Source organism: Lynx rufus, unplaced genomic scaffold (assembly GCF_022079265.1).
Source record: "Lynx rufus isolate CCGP_SWC_20201006 ecotype Redwood Valley unplaced genomic scaffold, mLynRuf1.p SCAF_16, whole genome shotgun sequence".
NCBI lineage: Eukaryota > Metazoa > Chordata > Mammalia > Carnivora > Felidae > Lynx > Lynx rufus.
In genome coordinates this window covers 39,879,133-39,897,465 of record NW_025814830.1, presented here as the reverse complement: position 1 = coordinate 39,897,465, position 18,333 = coordinate 39,879,133, and the positions used below count along the sequence as shown (strand labels likewise).

General features: G+C 56.4%; 1 protein-coding gene and 1 long non-coding RNA gene across 2 annotated transcripts in view; one reads left to right on the top strand and one right to left on the bottom strand.

Moving 5' to 3' along the window:
• Positions 1 to 9,978, bottom strand: part of LOC124511429 (uncharacterized) — a 20,579-nt gene extending 10,601 nt beyond the window's left edge. The window contains exons 1-3 of the long non-coding RNA XR_006961883.1: positions 9,897 to 9,978; positions 5,548 to 5,667; positions 910 to 2,481 (exon numbers count right to left, since the gene is read on the bottom strand). This is a non-coding gene — a long non-coding RNA (uncharacterized LOC124511429). The remainder of the gene's footprint in view (positions 1 to 909; positions 2,482 to 5,547; positions 5,668 to 9,896) is intronic.
• On the top strand, positions 7,340 to 18,333 carry SMPD3 (sphingomyelin phosphodiesterase 3). The gene is made up of 7 exons (XM_047078645.1): positions 7,340 to 8,772; positions 13,569 to 13,644; positions 13,781 to 13,936; positions 15,454 to 15,543; positions 15,817 to 15,880; positions 17,807 to 17,969; positions 18,232 to 18,333. The coding sequence occupies exons 1-7, from the start codon at positions 7,459 to 7,461 to the stop codon at positions 18,331 to 18,333; spliced, it is 1,965 nt and encodes a 654-aa protein (XP_046934601.1). The 5' UTR covers positions 7,340 to 7,458.

The window sequence follows — 18,333 nt, the reverse complement described above, 5'->3', positions numbered from 1 at the left end:
GATACGGAAATCACAGCTCAGAGTCAGTGGCCTGACACCCGAGTTTGTGCTTGCAACATCTGCACTGCTGTCTCCTGAGGGATGCTCAAACCATAACGGTACAAACCCCAGGCACCAGGTCCTGCAGGGTCTTCCAGAACTCAGGAGAAAGTCCCCCACCCCCATCCTTTGCCCAGTGGGCAGGCCATGAGGTGCCACAGAAGTGTACCCAGGAGACAAACTGATTAAGAATTGAGTTTTAGAAAGATCAGGTCGCTGGTATATATTAGATAGGATCCCTTTGATGGCAAGCGACAGAAATGCAACTTTCACTAGAGCAAAGGAAATGGTAATTTGGTAACTCACTCATTAGAAAGTCTGGGGTGGTGTTGTCTTCAGGCCCAGGGAAACTAGAGCTCAAAATGTCACCAGGACTCCCCTTCCAGCCCTAAGGTCTATTTTCCTTTGAATTAGATTTGTTCTCAAGGAAGGCTCCAGAAGCTTCAGGTTCTTAGTGCCTCCACCTCAGAGAAAATGCAGGCCTCTTTCCTGAGAGGTCCAGTAAGAGCACCCGTGAGAGCGTGGGTCGTGTGACCATTCACCTTGGGATCAGGGGGCTGTGGTGCCGGTTGACTTAGTGTGGCTCACTGCTCTCCCCTCGGATTGGAGGGGGACAGACAAAAGCAGGTCTGCCACCGCCAGAGAGGTGGAGCAGGCTCGGACTTGGGTCTGTGCTGGTGCCAGAGACTCCATCAGGTGCTCTCAGGCTGCTGGGGGGGGGCCCGATGTGCAAACAGACATGTGCCTGGTTAGAGGGCCAGCTGGGGGTGTGTAGGGCAGAGAGGGTATAGGCAGGATGGGGAAGTTGGGGAGAGCTTCAGAAAGAAGGGGGCAGGTACTCTGGATCTAGAAGGGTGAATGGGCATTTACCTGGCACACCATGTCACTGGGAGTCGCTGCTATGGCACACGTGTTAATGCCAGACCCCATTTTTGTGGATTTCAGGGATTAGCCTGGATTTGTCTGACCCGCATCACTTTTAAAGGCGTCCTCTTCAGTCTTTCTTTCTGTCCTCCCAGTGACGAATTGACTCCCAGTTTCAGCAGATCAGAGCTCATGTTGCTATGCCAACCCCTGTGCGGCTGGCATCCAGGCAGAAATGGGCCGGCCCGATCTCGGCGCCACCGGCGGATGCAGGCACATTTGAGTAATTGGATTGGAGGGATCCTCTCGGTCTTTCCTGCAGAAACCTGGGGCTTGGCCCAATGCCTGTTTAGACATGAGCCTGTGGACACAGAGAGGATAGGAGGAGGTCCCTCTGCCCCAGGATTCCCAGCCCAGCTGCTGGGAAGACAGGGCTCAGCAGGCATAAGGACCAGAGCAAAGGGTTATGAAGGAGGGACAGGTCCCACCCTACGCCCAGCCTGGGGCAACTCCCAACCCTCATCAACTTCCCCCAAAGTTCCCCAAAGCTCAGAGATCCCTCAAGACAGTTCAGGCTTCCTTGAAGGGGCCAGGGCTGGCCTTGGCCAGCAGGACTGGTCTGGCTTGCTTACTTTCCTGCTGCAGGAAAAATTCAAGTCCAAAGTCAACCTTCATCTGGGACCCTCTGAGCCCCAGTGCAGCAGGCCTTGTGTACCAGCATGCCTGCCAGGTCCATTTCCCAGAAAAGTGGGAAGTGGGGTGGCTACCCTAGTGCCAGTGCCACCTGGTGCCTGTTGCAGAGGTCCCGCCCATTGCAGCTTCCCCGGGGCAGCTGCTGGGAACCTCCCCCCAATCTTCAACACCAAACAGGACAGGCCTGGCCAGGCCCTATTCCTGCAGTTGCCCTCCCCAAGGGATAGCAGATCAGCTGGTCCCCGACTCCTCAGGGAGGTGTATGGGAGAGCAGCTTTGGCTTAGCTCGGCCTCTGAGCAGTCCAAGTCTTCCCTTCCTGTGCTGAGGCATCTGCAGGTCAGGTCACCACAGATACCAGTAACCCACAGGACCCTGATGTAGAGCTTCTCTCTGTCAATGTCCCGTGACTGCCCAGGAGTGGCCAGCCTGTGACCGACCACCTCTTTCTCTCCCATCTGGACTCCAAACCTCCCCAGGCAACTTCCCCTCCTTGCTGGATCAGCCTGCAAACCTCTCTGCTCCCTCCATCTGCCCTGGTTCTGCAGCCCAGTCTCCTTGTCACAATTAGGTCCCGTCCGGTCCTCACTGTAGGGAGAGGAACACGTTTGTGAAGGCCAGCAGCTCCAGCCTAAACAGTGCAGATGGGTCTCTGAGGATCTGAAAGCATCACAGGTCAGTCAGGAGAGCTTAGAGGATCAGAGGATCGGGGGGGGGGGGGGCGGGGGGGGGCGGGGGGGCGGCTCAAGCTGCCCCCAGCACAGTGCACGGAACCAGCTTGTATCATCTTCAAAATCCACTGAATCCACAGGTCAGGCTGAGCAGTCAGGACACACAGGAGCCAGCTTCAGGGGAGGCGGCTCCCTCCTGACCTGGTCAGGGAGGTCCTACAAGGAAGAGGAGGGAAGGTAGGGAAGGATTAATCCTCATGATTAGCCCTGGAAGGCAGATATTGCTACCACTATGCCATAGATAACGAGACAGGATCAGCGAGACTGACCCTCCAACCCAAGCTGAGTGTTGAGCAGGGCAGTTGGAAGTGAGGGGGCAAGTCTGAGGTCTCCATTTGTAGGACAGAGGTTGACTCCCAAGAGCCCTCCCTTGGGGCACCGGGTAGCCCCCCACAGTGACCCCAGGGCTCAGGAGTGACCATGAGGAACTGAGGGTATCTGGGACTCAAGCCCAGCTCTGGAGACCATGGTATGGGGGCAGGGGAGGGGGCATCCTGAGCAACCCTGGAATCCACTCACCAGGACTTATAAAAGGGAGAAACCGAGGAGTGATTGTTGCTTTAAATAGGAACCTGAAAGAGCAATCCAGCGTGTGGGGTTGAGTGGCTACAGTTCAGCACATGTGGCCTTTGAGGAACCTGTCACCCTGATCAGAGATGCCCATGGTAGACTTTGCTTGGCAAAGATGCCAGTTCTAGAACAGGGAAGCAGAGAACTGGGGCATGGAGGTGACGAAGGCATGCCTCACTGGGAGACTGAGCCTGGGCTGGGCCACCCACAAGGTCCTGCCCCGCCAGGGGGTGTGGGCAAGACAAAGGGCCCAGGGATACAGGCTGGGTGCCCTGCTGCATCCCCCTCGGCACCCACACCCTCGAAGGCTTCTAGGGCTCTCTGAGAAGTTCCCAGCCTCTGGCGTTTAACTTCTACTCCCCTCTTTCATGGGGAAAGCGTAGATCAAACTAATTAACGTGTTGTTGTTTGTTTGCCCTCCTTTCATTTCACTGAGACAAAATAATTAACCACACAGCTCTAGAAACTGGCTCCATCCGTGGCAATTCCTTTTGTGTCAACTGCTTCAGCAGCTTCCGTGCATAGATGTAGGGACTGCATGCAGGAGCGGGTGGCTGGGCAGCACCTGGGGGCTCCTTATGTCCAGGGCACTGAGGGACAGGAGGCAGGGGAGGGGCCCCGGATGGGGGACCCAGTGGCCGTGAAGAGCTAGGATGCTTGGATCTGCCACATCTTAGAGGAACGCCATGGTGGCCCTTGGGCTGCCAGCCACCTCAAACCCACTGATGCCTGCGTTGAGACCAACAACATTCTTGGGACCAGCCTGGGGGAACCAGAAAGATCAGGCCTGGCCGCTCACTGCCGCTGCAGGCAGGGCTGGGAAGGAACTTGCCCAGAAGTGTTCCTGTGGCCACAGCAGAAGTGAGGTGGACACAGGGCAGCTGGAGAGGGAGCCAGTTCCCACTGATAGTGCGGTCACAGCAGATGTCAGGTCCCTACCCTGCCTGGCCAGTGTTAGGGATGGGCCACATGGGAGAGCAGAAGGTTTTGGAATTTCTCTCAGCAACCCTTTGACGAAGTGGGGCTGCATCTACCTCTGAGGTGCTAGGGACCCTTCCAGGGTGGGGCTGGGTAAGGAAAGAGGGGCAGAAGCACAGAGGGCCCCTAGACAGAGACTCGGAGATTGGACTTTCTCCTCCAAGGCCATGGGACTGCCAAAGGGAGGATCTAGTCAGATTGTTTAGGAAGCTCCTTCGACCACTATGCACATTGTGGCCTGAGACGGAGGATGGTGACAGGGTGCGGTAGGTGCTCAGGTAAGGGTGGTGTCGGCTGGGCTGGTGACCTCGGGCCACAGAGAAGAGGAAGAAAGAGCTAAGGAGATTTGGGAGCGGGCCTGCTCCATGCATTTGGGGGTGACATCTGAGTGTCCCCAGCAGTCCGGCCTAGACCCCTACCCCCAGCACCTTGGTGCCAAATGCAGTGGCTGCTGGAGACTTGGGAGACCCCATTCCACCTTCCCCACCTGTAGGGACAGGACCTGCCACCTCCTCTAGGTCCAGTTGGTGCAGGCGGCTCTGTGGCCTCCCCTACAGCTTTCACTGCAGCCAGTCTGAAGGTGGCCACACCGTGCATTGCTGTGTGCTGCACACTGTGCTGAAGGCAGCCAAGCCCACAGGCTCAAAGGGAGCCAGTGGGCCGTTGCCCCAGCTTCGGGTTAAATTCAAATGAAATTTTTGGGATTTTAAAGAAACAACAGGCGAGTCTGTCAGATAGCAGGTATGGGAGAACTCTGCACAGCCACCAATCTAAGTACTAAGCCACAAGCTCTGGGCCACAGAGATGACACAACTCTCCTGGGGGTTAAAGATCGTGTGCACAGAGGTTCAGCAAGCCTGCCACAAATCCTCCAGTTTCAGCCACTGTCATAAAATCGGTTTCAGGGTCTCAGCCCAGGAGCCTGGCTTAAGTTAAGGACCTCTGAATCAGCAAACCCCAAAGGAAAGGCCATCGGGGTTAGGACACCCCACATACAGAGCCTGGCCCTTGGAGACCAGGGCTCGGGCTGGGTGTGGAGGAGTGGTGAAGGCCACTGTCTGGTCTGGAGCTTCAGGACAGGATATCAGGGTCTCCTCCTATCCTCTCTGAAACAGTTTCCCCAACCCCTGCCCCATGAAGAAGGGGAAAGGGACACAGTAGCTGGCCCTCTGGCCTCACCAACATCCTTGACAGTGAACTTCATTGCCCGCATCTGAGTGAGAGGCCTTGCTACTTCAGCACCAGACAAAGCCCTATGATCCCAATGCCCACAAGTGGAGGGCGTGCCTTTCCCAGATTAAACCAAGTTGCAGCACAGAGCTGTCTGCAAAGGAGCTGTTTCCCATGGCTCCTGGCCAAACAGCTGTGGTCTGAGTAGACACACCTGCTTCTACAAATTGTAACCTTCCGGCATTTGCTTCAAAACGATTTCCTCTGAAGAAAGTAAAATCCTCATGAAATATATTCTCCAGAACGAGACACAGACATCAGCTTAGATTCGTCTTTAGACATTAAGCTCTGGTCTGGGACAAGCACCTCGTCCCCGTTAACTCAGCCCTGGAGATGTGGTTACAGGAGTGCACTTGGGTGACAGGTACACGGCAGAAACTCGGCACCCCGTCCACCCTGCACCTCAGGCCTGGAGGCAGAGCAGATTGACCTCCATTCACTCACCCATTTCTTGAGCTCCTGCTGGTGCAGCTCCAGGACCCACCACGCCCTCAAGGCAGCCCCTTCTTTCAGGAAGCTCCCAGTCTGCTGGGGAGGTGGCCGTGTCCCAGGAGCATTTATGACCTAGAAACGCAGAGACCAGGCCATGAATGAGGGGAACAGGAGCCCCCAGTGGACGTACTTAAGCTACCTGGCAAGAGGGGGCAAAAGGGCCTCTCTGAGGAGGTGATTTCTGAGCTGAGTCTTAGAAGAAAGAGGGTGAGTCAGGTGAGGGGCAGGGCATGGGCAGGAAACCACATCCTACTGAGTGGGAGATGGGGCTGCAGACACGGAGGCCTGGCTAGGAGACAAGACGCCCAATAAGGGCCAAGTGAGGCTCAAACTTTCAGAGGGTTTGAGGTATCTGAGGGATGGTCGGATCAGACAATGAGTCGCCCCAGCCACTGTGGCCTAATGGATAGGAGGCCAAAAAAAGTGGGCGAAGCTGCGATGCAGTCGTGGACCAGCACAAGGGCTCCAGGAGAGCTTGGGGAGGATGTGCGGACTGAGGGAAGGCAGGACCCAGGTGACACCAGGTGCTGGCTGAGGTGACCAGGGAGGCAGCAGGAAGATAGGCTGTGAGGCCAGGATGGATGGAACATGGGCACAGACCCGCTGGTGCCAGGGCAGAAGCTGGACTGGGTCGGTGAGACAGTGAGCGGGAAATGAACTCCCTGACAGAGCTGGTAATAAAGACTCTGGATTTGCTTATACCAGCTTCACCACAGAATGATCACCAACAGGTCCCCGGAGGCTGGGCAAACACTCCAGACTCTGGTCTTTATTGATTCTACATTCAGCATGATGATTGCACCTGGCAGTCTCTCCTAGGCAGGACCCCAGGGCCTGTTCTGAGGTTCATGCACTGGCTGGGACAGGGACCTGGGATGGACTCATTTCTGCAGCTGTGGGCCTCAGCTGGGCCCTGGGGTTGCATCTCACGCTTAGGGGAGAAGCTTGGGCCAGATCCTTGCAGCCCCAGGACACTTCTCCGAAAGTCACAGGGACCATCATTCTAGAAGTTGTTTAGGCCGGGGCAGCGCCTGGGTCCTGGTCAGAGAGGGATTTCTGCCGGGGGTCACCAGGGGTGGGAGCGCAAGAATGGTCTGTCTGATGCTGTAGGCGGGGGCCCAGTGAGAGCCTGGGTGTGGGGATGGCCCTCCTCTCAGGGCTCTGCCAGCCACACTGCCCTCTGCCCCAGGACTCTCTGGCCCCTTTCTCTGCAGTATGCTCCCTCTCTGTTGGGACCTGAAGGACACTCCGTGACAAGCAGATGTGTTTGAGGCTCCTCTGAATCAGGGTCACCTCTCACTCATTCCAAGCACACCCCTGGCTCCTGACGGGCTTCTGGCTGCTCCAGGCTAGTGTCAGGTCCAGCCATCCTCTGGGATCCCCAGCCTGCCTCCCAAATGCCTATTAAGCTGGGCCCCTCCAAAATCCTGGGTCAGTTTTCAAGCAGTCACAAGATCAAGATGGTCAGCTGAAGGTGGTCATGTCACCAAGCTGTTTGCTCCAAGAAAACCAAACACACACAGGCAAACAGAATGCTCCTGCTCATGTTGGAGCAAGGGGACAGGGTGAAGGGAGACAATGGCCCCTGCTTTCGACCTGCTTCCCTAAGGGTGAATAAAAGCCCCCTTCCTTTCTGTCTTGCAGGTTCTCCAGCAGGCCTTGGTGGCCCAGCATGGCCCACTGAGGTGAACCATGACCAGTTGGCCAACACTCGCCACTGACCACTCAGAGACGCATCTCGCCAGGAGGTGACCCCTCCTCCAACGGACCCCCGCCCCCCGCTCACCCACCCCTCCCAGGAAAGTGCCCGCGCCGCCACAGACACCATGTAGTAGGGCCGGCTGCGGCGCCCAGTGAGCTGCGATGGTTTTGTACACGGCCCCCTTTCCCAATAGCTGTCTGTCCGCCCTGCACGCCGTGTCCTGGGCCCTCATCTTCCCATGCTACTGGCTGCTGGACCGGCTCGTGGCCTCCTTCATACCCATTGCCTGCCAGAAGCGCCAGCGGGCAGATGACCCGTGCTACCTCCAGCTGCTTTGCACCGTGCTCTTCGCGCCCGTCTACCTGGCCCTCCTGGTCGCCTCGCTGCCCTTCGCCTTTGTTGGGTTCCTCCTCTGGTCCCCACTGCAGTCTGCCCGCCGACCCTACATCTACTCCCGGCTGGAGGACAAGGGCCCGGCCGGTGGGGCGGCCCTGCTCAGTGAATGGAAGGGTACAGGTCCTGGCAAAAGCTTCTGCTTCGCCACTGCCAACCTCTGCCTCCTCCCTGACTCGCTGGCCAGGCTCAACAATGTTTTTAACACCCAAGCACGAGCCAAAGAGATCGGGCAGAGAATCCGCAATGGGGCCAGCCGACCCCAGATCAAAATCTACATCGATTCGCCCACCAACACCTCCATCAGCGCGGCCAGCTTTAGCAGCCTGGTGTCACCGCAGGGCAGTGATGGCGTGGCCCGGGCCGTCCCTGGGAGCATTAAGAGGACGGCCTCTGTGGAATACAAGGGTGACAGCGGGCATCACTCCAGTGACGAGGCTGCCAACGGCCCGGCTTCCGGGGACCCGGCCGAAGGCGGTAGCCTTGAGGACGCCTGCATTGTGCGCATCGGAGGCGAGGACGGGGGCCGGCCCCCTGAAGCTGATGACTCCGCCTCTGGGGGCCAGGCCAGGAACGGGGCCAGTGGGGGCTCGCGGGGCCAGACGCCCAACCACAGTCAGCGGGATGGGGACTCGGGGAGCCTGGGCAGCCCCTCGGCCTCCAGGGAGTCCCTGGTGAAGGCGCGGGACGGCGGCAGCGGGGAGCCGGGCGCCACCAACAGCAAGCTCCCCTACAAGGCCTCCGGGGTGAAGAAGGCTGCCGCGCGCAAGAGGCGCCACCCGGACGAGGCCTTTGACCACGAGGTCTCCGCTTTCTTCCCCGCCAACCTGGACTTCCTGTGCCTGCAGGAGGTGTTTGACAAGCGGGCAGCCGCCAAGTTGAAAGCCCAGCTGCACGGCTACTTCGAGTACATTCTGTACGACGTCGGGGTCTACGGCTGCCAAGGCTGCTGCAGCTTCAAGTGTCTCAACAGCGGCCTCTTCTTTGCCAGCCGCTACCCCATCATGGACGTGGCCTATCACTGTTACCCCAACGGGCGCGGCTCCGATGGCCTGGCCTCGAAAGGAGCGCTGTTTCTCAAGGTAGGAGGCTGTGGCTCTGCAGAGTGGCCACACATCAGCCCGTCACAGAGCCACCGGAGGTGGGCTGCAGCCGGGGGTTCCTCCTGGGGGCTGGGGGTAGGCGAGGCCTTTCGTGGAGCTGAATGGGTGGGCACCCAGCTCAGGGACAAGGACAATAAGGATGCAGGGACAAGGGCCGAAGGTCCAGGCACAGACAGACCTGACTGGGTCCTCTTGGGCAAGCTCCTCAGATCTCTGAGCCCTTTCCCCATCTGTAAAGTGGGGGCGACCTAGTGCCCAGTCATAGGGTGGGGAGTGAGCTTGAGGCCTGAGGGGTCTTGTGGGTTGGTGAAGGTGGCTGGCAGTGATGGCAGTGATAAAGGGAAGAAGGGGGAGGCAGGGGCCCCTTTCCATTAAGGGGCAAATGCCTGCTCGCTTAGGCCTGCAGCCTCACTGGCCCGGTGCACCCTCCCTCCTGGCTGTCACACAGCTGCCATGCCAGGCACCCTGCCCACCAGCCCAAGGCTTCGCTTCCATAGTCACTAATTAAAGTGAATCATAATTATTTCTGCTAATTTGGATGCAATTGGAGGAGTTTTTAGACCATGGTAATTTGGTCATTACCCCTTATCTTCTACTGAGCCTGACACACTCTGAGTGCTGACTTTTTGTTCCCTATGCAAAAGCCACTGTTGGTGCTTCCAGATTTTTCAGAAGGAGCATTAGGCCAGTTGATACAGCACCGGCCCCAGGCCCCACTCCAGTGGTTCTTGTGTGGCTCTTCAGGCCCAGACATGGGGGTCCTTGACTCTCCATTCACAGAGAAAATTGAATGAACTCCTTTTACCACCCCATTTTGGCATGTGGTTCATCAGTGTTCTGTTCCTTGGATATATTTTTGTCTCAGCAGCCGGAGTGACTTTTTGGGGAAGGAGGGGAAATGTTGTCAAGCTCTCAGGAGGAGAGCATACCCTCTCCCTCCCACCCCCTACCACAGATGGTTCAGAGGCTAGGGACCCCCTTGGTGCTGCCCCCAGCCCACACACCCTCATCTCCCTCCTTGGTATTGCACCCTGACCACCACGCCCACCAGGGTCACAACAGTCTCCTTAGGACAGTCCCTCTGCTACGGGCTTTCCTCTTACCTCTCTGGCCGTTCCTTCCAGACTCTTGGTCACCTGCCCAGCCTTTAACTGCTCCCTCTGCTCCTTAGCCTAAAACTGGTCTGCAGATATGTTTGACTTGGTCCACACCATTAAAAAGTTTCCTGTGTTGGCCAGCACTGAAAAATCAAGATTATTCCAATAAAATCCAATTTGCAACTTCTCTCTCACCTCACAGATCTGGCAGCACCTGGCAGGGCCTGCTGCCTTCCTCCCAGCTCTCAGCCTGAGTGAGGGTTGGCAGCCCCCACAGCAGGGTTACCCCACTTGACTAGACCTCTTCATTTCCAAGTGGACACCATGGCCAGCCCCACGCACCTGCCCCTGGGAAGTCAGTCCACAGACTCCATTTCCATATTTGCTGAGGGCTCTCAGGCTTGTCCCAGCCCAGATCTCTCCCCAGAGCCCTCAACTCTGTGTCCGGCTGCCCTCCTGGACACAGTCTCTTTCACTTATCATATGCCCATCTCCATCAGCCAGGTTCCACCATCCCCACCTTTACTCTTCCCTATGACCTGAGCCCATCCAGGCTCTTAATTTCACTTCCATTTCCTAATTTCCATTAGGAGTCCATCCAGACTTCTAGTTGCACCTTCTAAATACATCCGGGTCCATCCCACATCCTCAGCTGCACCTCCAAGGCCCAGGCCACCATTCCTCTGCTTTTCCTTCCCCTTCCAATCCCATCCTCCTCCTGTCCCAGGTCTGACTCCTGGTGCCTACTTCCTGCCTCGGGGAGAAGCCCATCTCATAGCGGGGCCCTTCCACCTGCCCTGGCCTCTGCTCCAGCACCCCACACCCCCAGGGTCCTCCATGAATGGCTCCTCTTGTCCTGGTCCCACCCTGGGTTGGTCACACCACCTGTGTGGCGCTTTCCTCAGCGCAGCCCGCACAAGCCGTATTTCCCGCCATAGGCCCCTCAGCCTTTGTCCCCAGCTGTCTGTCTCTCTAGTGAGACAGAAATGAAAGCCGGCCGACTGAGCTCCCTATGTGGCAGACCCAGCTGTCTGTTGATGAGAGCAGACCTGTTTCTCCAGCCTGGAGGTTTCAGGAGACAGGCCATCCCCCAAGGGGCCAGGGGCTAGAAAGATAGCAGCCATGGCTGTGGCCTTGGCTGCAGGTGGAAGCCAGTGCTCCCTCTATCTGTATCCCCTTCTCCCCCCGCCCCCCCCCCCCCCATTTACTCTGTGGCACGGCTATGCCTGAGGAAAGTGTGCTTTCCTGCTGCTGTCACAGCCTGAAAAGGGACTAGAATCGCTGTTGCCCCCCTTGCGGGAGAGCCTGATTCTGGGCACCTTCTCTATTGACAGTCTTTGCCCACCAGGACTAAAAGACACAATCTCTTGGTGTGATTATTTGTTTTTGCAAGAGAAACACAAGCCTCTGCAACTCCTGAGGACTCACACTGGAATCAATCAATCCAAGCACGTAGTAAAGTGGCTATTGGCAGCTCACGGGCTGATGGAGAGTGGGAGGGGCTGGAAGGGGCTGAGGGAGGGGCAGCCATAGCCTCGCTGCTGTGTCTTCCCTCCCTCGGGGGCCGGTCTCCTCAGGGGGGGCCTCCCCGGTCCCTGCCCCATGTCTCAGCACAGGCAAGTGACACCAAGTGCAGAGTGAGTGATGGGTTAGCACACTAAGACCATCAAATGGGTGAAAAGCCTGCCAAGTCACCAGGAGTTGAGAAAGCAGCAGAGAGTAGGGTGAAGAGCTGGGCTCAGGGCAGCAAACATCTGACAAGAACTTGCCTCCCCCTTCTGAGCCTCGTGACCCCCAAGCCAATTCTGGTATAATTTTACTTTAACCTTCTTAATTGTTGTAAGGCCCTAGGGGGGCAGTGTCCAGGAAGCACTAACCACTAGTGCTCACAGCATATTATTATTATTATTATTATTATTATTGAGGGGGAACATTCACTGCCTGGGGAACACAGGGGGCAAGAGCGCCATCGTGTGGCCTTTGGAGGCACTGTGGCTTTAAAACTGTGTTGTGTTTTTGCAACACAGTGCATCAGTGGTATGTGATTTCCCAAGACATTCCAGGGTGGTGGTACTAAAGGCTGAGGTTTGGGTCTGGAATGTAGGCAAGAAGTGAATGGTGGACATAGGAGTTTATAAACAGCCCCAAATTCAGGCTGTACAGCCCATTATCAAGTAACCAGATGTTCATCCCCCCCAAGAGCTGGGAAAGGAGAGATGTGCATCCATCCAGGCTGGGAAAGGAGATGAAGAGCTGTAGGAAGCTAAGGATGCTTAATGATGTGAAAACCCATATGGAGGAGAATAATGCCAACCTGACTTTGGCAGCGAAAAGAAAGATGGAAGCCTGCCCAGGCTCTCTGAGTGGAGGGCCTGTGATGTGGCGGTGGTTGCAGCCGTGAGTCCAAGCCTCTCTTAGCTGGAGGATGGGCAAGGTCATGTTCAGGCAGATGTCTGCCTCGTAGCCAAGAACAGGCCTCTACGGTCATCTTCCCTGGAGAGTTCCCAGGGTCCAGGATCTCTTCTTCATACAAAACCAATTCTGGAATGGATTAAAGAAGTTTGGGAAATACTGCTGAGGCCTAGGTGGGAGGAGAGCCCAGAAAGAAAGAGGAGGAACCAACCAGAGGCCTCTGGGGAAAGGCACCCACAGATTACCCAAGGGAGCATGCCTGGAGGGGGAAGGGGTAATCTCCTATTGCAGCCTCTTGCCACTTGCCATGGACAGAGGGCCTGGGAGAGCAGCTGGCTGGGCAGCCACCCCTTCCTTACCTCCACAGCCACAGCCCTGACAAGGGCTCAGGCTTGTATCAGTGTCACCACTGGGGGCTGTTTCGGGTTGTCTGTGATGTCATTATGCCAGCCTGTAGAGAAAGCCCACCAGGGACATCTGCACTTGGGCAGGGAGTCACGGAGGAGCCCCTGGCCCCACTTCACCCCCTGGGGACTCTATCTCCAGTGAAGGAGGTGAGCAGGAGGCAAGGACTAGGTCTGGGGAGAGTGCAGCATGAAGGCCTGGAGAGGCTGCTGTGGAGGAAGGAGGGCTGGGCTCTGGATAGAGACTATGGGGCACCTGGGGCAAGCCCATGTCACAGGTGTCATAGAGACATAGCCCACACTTGTCATCCCAGATCAGGGGACCAACAGAAACCACTGCCAAAAAGCAGATAAAGTGGCTTCTCATGAAGTCACAGGGGCAGAGAGAGACTGGGGAGAGTGGAGGGCAGGGTCCACTCACGTTGAAGGGATGGGTGGGAGGCTCTACCTGCTAGGCTGCATCCCAGAGGGGAGACCAGCTTGGATTTTGGAGGGATGGGCTCCAGGGCAGTGGGATCAGGGGAAAGAGCCACCAGACAGGAGGGGCTGGCACATGAGGGTCATCCATGTGGACACTCTGGTCACCAGGAGATGGTGGGGATTTAGGGAGGAAATCAGCAGTGATTTCTGCATTTTTCTTCCTGTAAAGCCTTGCATGAATTGCTAGTGGCACTCATTATGCCACAGGCTGGTATTTCTTTAAACATCTGCCTCCCACCCTGGACGAGAAGTTCCTATAAGCATGACATGTGCTGTTCCTATCTGGGCCCAGGTCTAGCAGGAGCTGACAGAGATGGGCTCATACTTAGAGCAGTCATGACTCGTAGGCTTCATCATCAACACCTCGCCTCCTCCCCAACAGGTGCAGGTGGGAAGCACACCTCAGGACCAAAGAATCGTCGGGTACATCTCCTGCACACACCTGCATGCCCTGCCAGGTAGGGTCTGGCAGCCCCTGATTTCCAGGGCAGGGCGGGGGGGTAATCTGCCCGCCGCGGGCTGGGATTGGTGCCGGGGCGTGGCTGGGGTCTAACTGCAGCTCTGCCATCTGTTCTCTATGGCTCTGCCCCACAGAGGACAGTGCCATCCGTTGTGAGCAGCTGGACCTGCTTCAGGACTGGCTGGCTGATTTCCGAAAATCTACCTCCTCGTCCAGCACAGCCAACCCCGAGGAGCTGGTGGTGTTTGATGTCGTCTGTGGAGATTTTAACTTTGACAACTGCTCCTCTGGTGAGGTGGTGGTCCTCCCCAGTTGGGTGGACTACTGGGGAAGGCATGGGCTCCAGTCACACTGGAAAGGATTGGGCTCCACAGCTTGAAGAACTTCCTGCTGCTTGTGAGCATGTGCGTGGGATATTAGCAAGACTCTGATTTCTGTGGCCCCTAAAAATCCTAAAATGAGAAGAGCCCACGCTCTGCCTAGAAAGCTGAGAGGCCTCCTTGCTGGAGACAAAGAGATGCCCTAAAAATGAACTTCTGATGGAGAAGCTTGGGGCCTCTGAAACTCAGACTGTGGGCAAGCTAGCTAACACTACCCACCAAGTCGTTACTCATCTCCTGCTTTGCACCAGGCACAATTCTAACAGCTGTTTGTGGGCCGGCTGTTTCATTTAAATCTCATAATGACCCAAAGAGTGAGCACAGTATTAATCTACAGGGTGTGGAAGAGGAAGCTAAGACCCAGATAGGCTGAGTAACTAGTCCCAGGTCACACAGCCAGGAAGTGGTTGAACTGGGATTTGAACCCTGGCAATTATATCTTTACCCCTTAGGCTAAAAGACTAAAAATTCATCATGGGTAAACTTTTAAATAATTGACTTAAATAACTGATCTGGTGATCACGCTGATCTCAGTTTACTCCTGGGAGTTTATGCAGCTCTGAGCTTCCCTTTGCCCAAGGGGCTGATGTGAGGAACCGCCACTCCCCGCCCCCCGCCCGCCACTGGCTCCTGGGCTCCTTCCACGCTAGCCCCAGCCCAACTACAGATGAGTGAGTGACATGGGGTCTGTGAGCTGAGGCTTAGCCCTCAGTGAAAGCTGGAGACCTAAAGGTCCTACCTGGAGCACAGGGTGGTGCCCTCACTTGGTGGCAACTCTAGGGTGGGTGGGGAGACCAGTGCCTACCCTGGAACATACAGCCCCTCGATGGTAGCCCTGTGGTCCCCTCAAAGACACATTCCTGATACCAGCTCCAAATGCTAGGTGCTCCTGGGATCCTCCTGAGTCAGGGTGGGGATGTGGTACACACAGGAAGAGGCTGTCAGAGAGGGTCTCACCCAGTCAGGCCCCACTGGTGCCTGTCCTTCCTCCCAAGGGGTCTCAGAAAGGCCCTCTGGCTCCATGAGTTGGCAAGACAAACTGGAATTCAGGGCAGATCACCTCCCTCTCCTAAGTCCTATATGGTCACTCTTGATTCAACCTGGTCACCCAAGTCTGAAGGGCAGGGGTCCCTTCCAGGACAGCATGAGCGAGCCCCCACAGGTTTTGCCACCAGATCTGGGAAGGCCTCAAGACCGCCGTCCCCTGGAGCCCAAGAGGGACCATGACCACTGTCCTCAGAAGGATAGCTCACTCCCACCCCCGCTGGGGGTGGGGGGGGGCATTCTCAAGGACACAGAAAACCAGTGACAAAGGAGACCCCACCCAGAGGCAGTTACCTGAGTTACTGACTAGAACCCAAGGCAGGCAGCCCTCCAGGACAGACACCCTGAGCCTCACAGCATTCCCTTTCTCCCCTCATGCACAGATGACAAGCTGGAGCAGCAGCACTCCCTGTTTACACACTACAAGGACCCCTGCCGCCTGGGGCCTGGAGAGGAGAAGTCCTGGGCCATCGGTGAGCTGGGGCTGGGCACAGGGTTGGGGGCCCTGAGGGGGAATGGCGGAGGAGCACTGCAAGGCCTGAGCCCACCCTGCTGAGACCTGACACTGAACCAAGGCTGGGCTCCCCACAGGCTTCCCAGAGACATTTCAGGACCTATCGCCAAGACCACTCTGCAAGGGGCAGGGGTAGAAGCCCTCACCCATGCCTCCTGCCCCCCAGAGGCAGCCCTCCTAGAGGCTGGCTGGGCCCTGTTCACAGTGACCACTCTTGCCTCCTTGTTCCTAGGTACCATGCTGGACACAGATAACCTCTACGATGAGGACGTGTGCACCCCTGACAACCTGCAAAAGTAAGCAGCCAGCACCCATGCCAATGCAGTTGTGCAGGGGTGGATGGATCCCAGGGCTGGGATGAACACTGAGCACTGACTCTGGTGTGGAGAGATGGGCTGTGCAGGGTAGACTAGAGAATGCAGTTCCATGGGAAGGAAGCCTGTGAAAGCCTCAAGGACTAAAGCTGGGGTTGGGCAGAGACCAGGCCACCTTCATGCCCCAGGGACTGGCCTGACTGAGGAGAAGCCTTCAACCAGGAGGAGGCTCTAGAGGTGGCACTTCCTACATCAGCCCCAGAGTCCGGGCTCATTTTACAAGAGCTTGGCCAGCCCTGAGCCATAGCCTGCTTTGAGGCCCTTCTGGGCACAGGGAGAGGGACAGAATCTCTCAGGGTGAGGCCAAGGGCTGCTGAGACCCCTGCAGAAGAGCCATGGAGCGGCATCCATTGCAGGGAGCCCGGCAGCTGGTAGCCACCAATCAGGCAAACAAAAACGCGAGCAGAGCTAACACTAAGTAGTCATTTTCAAAGCAGAAACAGTTCCACTGCAGCCAAGCTTCATACTTGAACATGATGAGAATTCCATACAGGGCCCATCTGAGAGGCCAGCAGCAGAACCAATTTGTAACTCACAGCCCGAAACTGCACAAAGCCATGGCAATGGCTCCTCACAGCTAATTTAAGCCAATTAATTAGATTATAGACTAAATTTGAAACATCATCCTATGCCGAGAAAATTATCTTTTTATGAGATGATGATTAAAAAATGACTATCAGTAACTCTTAGATCATTGATGCTGGAATTAATTACCAAAGGCCAAGGACGGTAATGGATTATATTTCTGAGATGTAGTGATGCTCTGCATGTCATTAGTGTATTTATCTCTGGGCTGATAAAGGCCTTGTAGAAACCCACGTTTGCCTGCTGTGCCTGTCCAGGCGCCCCTTCCATTTGTTCAGTGTCCATTGGCCTCTGCAAGTCTCCCGTAAAGGCTGTCCCCAACCAGTGCTCAGGCTCCAAAGGAAACCTGGCAGGAAGGGGACGGCAGACAGGAAGTCAAAAGGCCTGGATTCAGGGTGTTAACACCCAACCTGAGTCCCTTGCACATCCTGTAGAGAACCCTGACCCACATTTAAGTACCCACATCAGTTTTCTTCCTGTAAGAAATGGTATGGCAACCACATCCCACATTTTTTTTTTAACATAATTTCTACACCCAACGTGGGGCTCAAGCTTATGACTTCAAGACTCACATGCTTTTCCTACTGAGCCAGACAGGTGCCCCCAAAATTGTTCCTTTCTTAGCATTCCTGGTCCCCCAAATGTCTTGGGGCCCACAGCAATCAATCATCCTTGTGTCAGAGGAAAGCTCAGGGGTTTGGTGGCACAGCTGCTCAGAGAGAAACCAACACAAGAGTCCAGGCCCAGGATAGGGCCTGGGTGCTCTCCTGGCTCCCTCACCCCTGCTGACTTGAAACAACGGTCACGGAGGGTGGGGTGGGTGGTTCTGAGGACCTATAGGAGAGAAGGGTCCCTGAGGTTCACTGCAAAGACCCTTTCCCACCCCACCCCCACCCCCCACCACTGGCTCTAAGCAAAGCCCTGTGTGCAGAGAGGGGTGAGCACTTCTGTTCCCAACTCGGCACCCCAGGCTCTGGGCAGTACTATGTCCAAACTTCAGCCACAGCCAAGCCGAAGGTGGACATGGACAGACTCTGGAGTGGCATGGCTCAGTCAGGAACTCACAGGGTCAGACTGGGTTTCCCTCCACCCTAGTCCCCTTTTTTTGGGTCCCCAAGGAAAATAGATCTTAAACACAGGGTTTGGTCTGACCTGCATCTCTCCCACTTAGGGACTAGAACATGATTCCACACTCAGGATCTGGGGTCTGGAGAATGGGGCAGGGGCTCACCTTGCTTCCTGTCCTTCCTGTCTGTCGAGCAGGGTCTTGGAGACCGAGGAAGGCCGCAGGGAGTACCTGGCTTTCCCCACCAGCAAGAGCCCCGGGGCAGGCCAGAAGGGACGCAAGGACCTGCTGAAGGGCAACGGCAGACGCATCGACTACATGCTGTACGCAGAGGAGGGGCTGTGCCCGGACTGGAAGGCTGTGAGTCGAGTGGGCCAGGCAATGCCTATAGATAGGGGATCCCGTGCCCTGTACCCCTCAGCAGCACTGAGCTCTTCTCTGAAAACGAGATCTGTCAGTCTCAGAGTCCTTGGGGCCCATGGGATGCTCCCATTCCTCTGCCTCCGGGAAGATCCTGGCTAGACCCAGCCCCCGCCTCTGCCCAGAAGCCCCACCCCTGCCCTCCAGGCCCCTCCTGTGTAGGATGCCCTCTGGGTCTAATAGGAATGCTTCTTCCCAACAGGAGGTAGAAGAATTCAGTTTTATCACCCAGCTGTCTGGCCTGACCGACCATCTCCCAGTGGCCATGCGGCTAATGGTGTCTGCAGGGGAGGAGGAGGCATAG

What these genes read in the sequence shown, in the direction of transcription:
- SMPD3 (XM_047078645.1), top strand. Translation starts at nt 7,459, where the DNA reads ATGGTTTTGTACACGGCCCCCTTTCCCAATAGCTGTCTGTCCGCCCTG. An exon ending in ACACCTGCATGCCCTGCCAG is followed by an intron (nt 13,645 to 13,780) that starts GTAGGGTCTGGC and finishes TCTGCCCCACAG; the next exon opens with AGGACAGTGCCATCCGTTGT. An exon ending in ACCCCTGACAACCTGCAAAA is followed by an intron (nt 15,881 to 17,806) that starts GTAAGCAGCCAG and finishes TCTGTCGAGCAG; the next exon opens with GGTCTTGGAGACCGAGGAAG.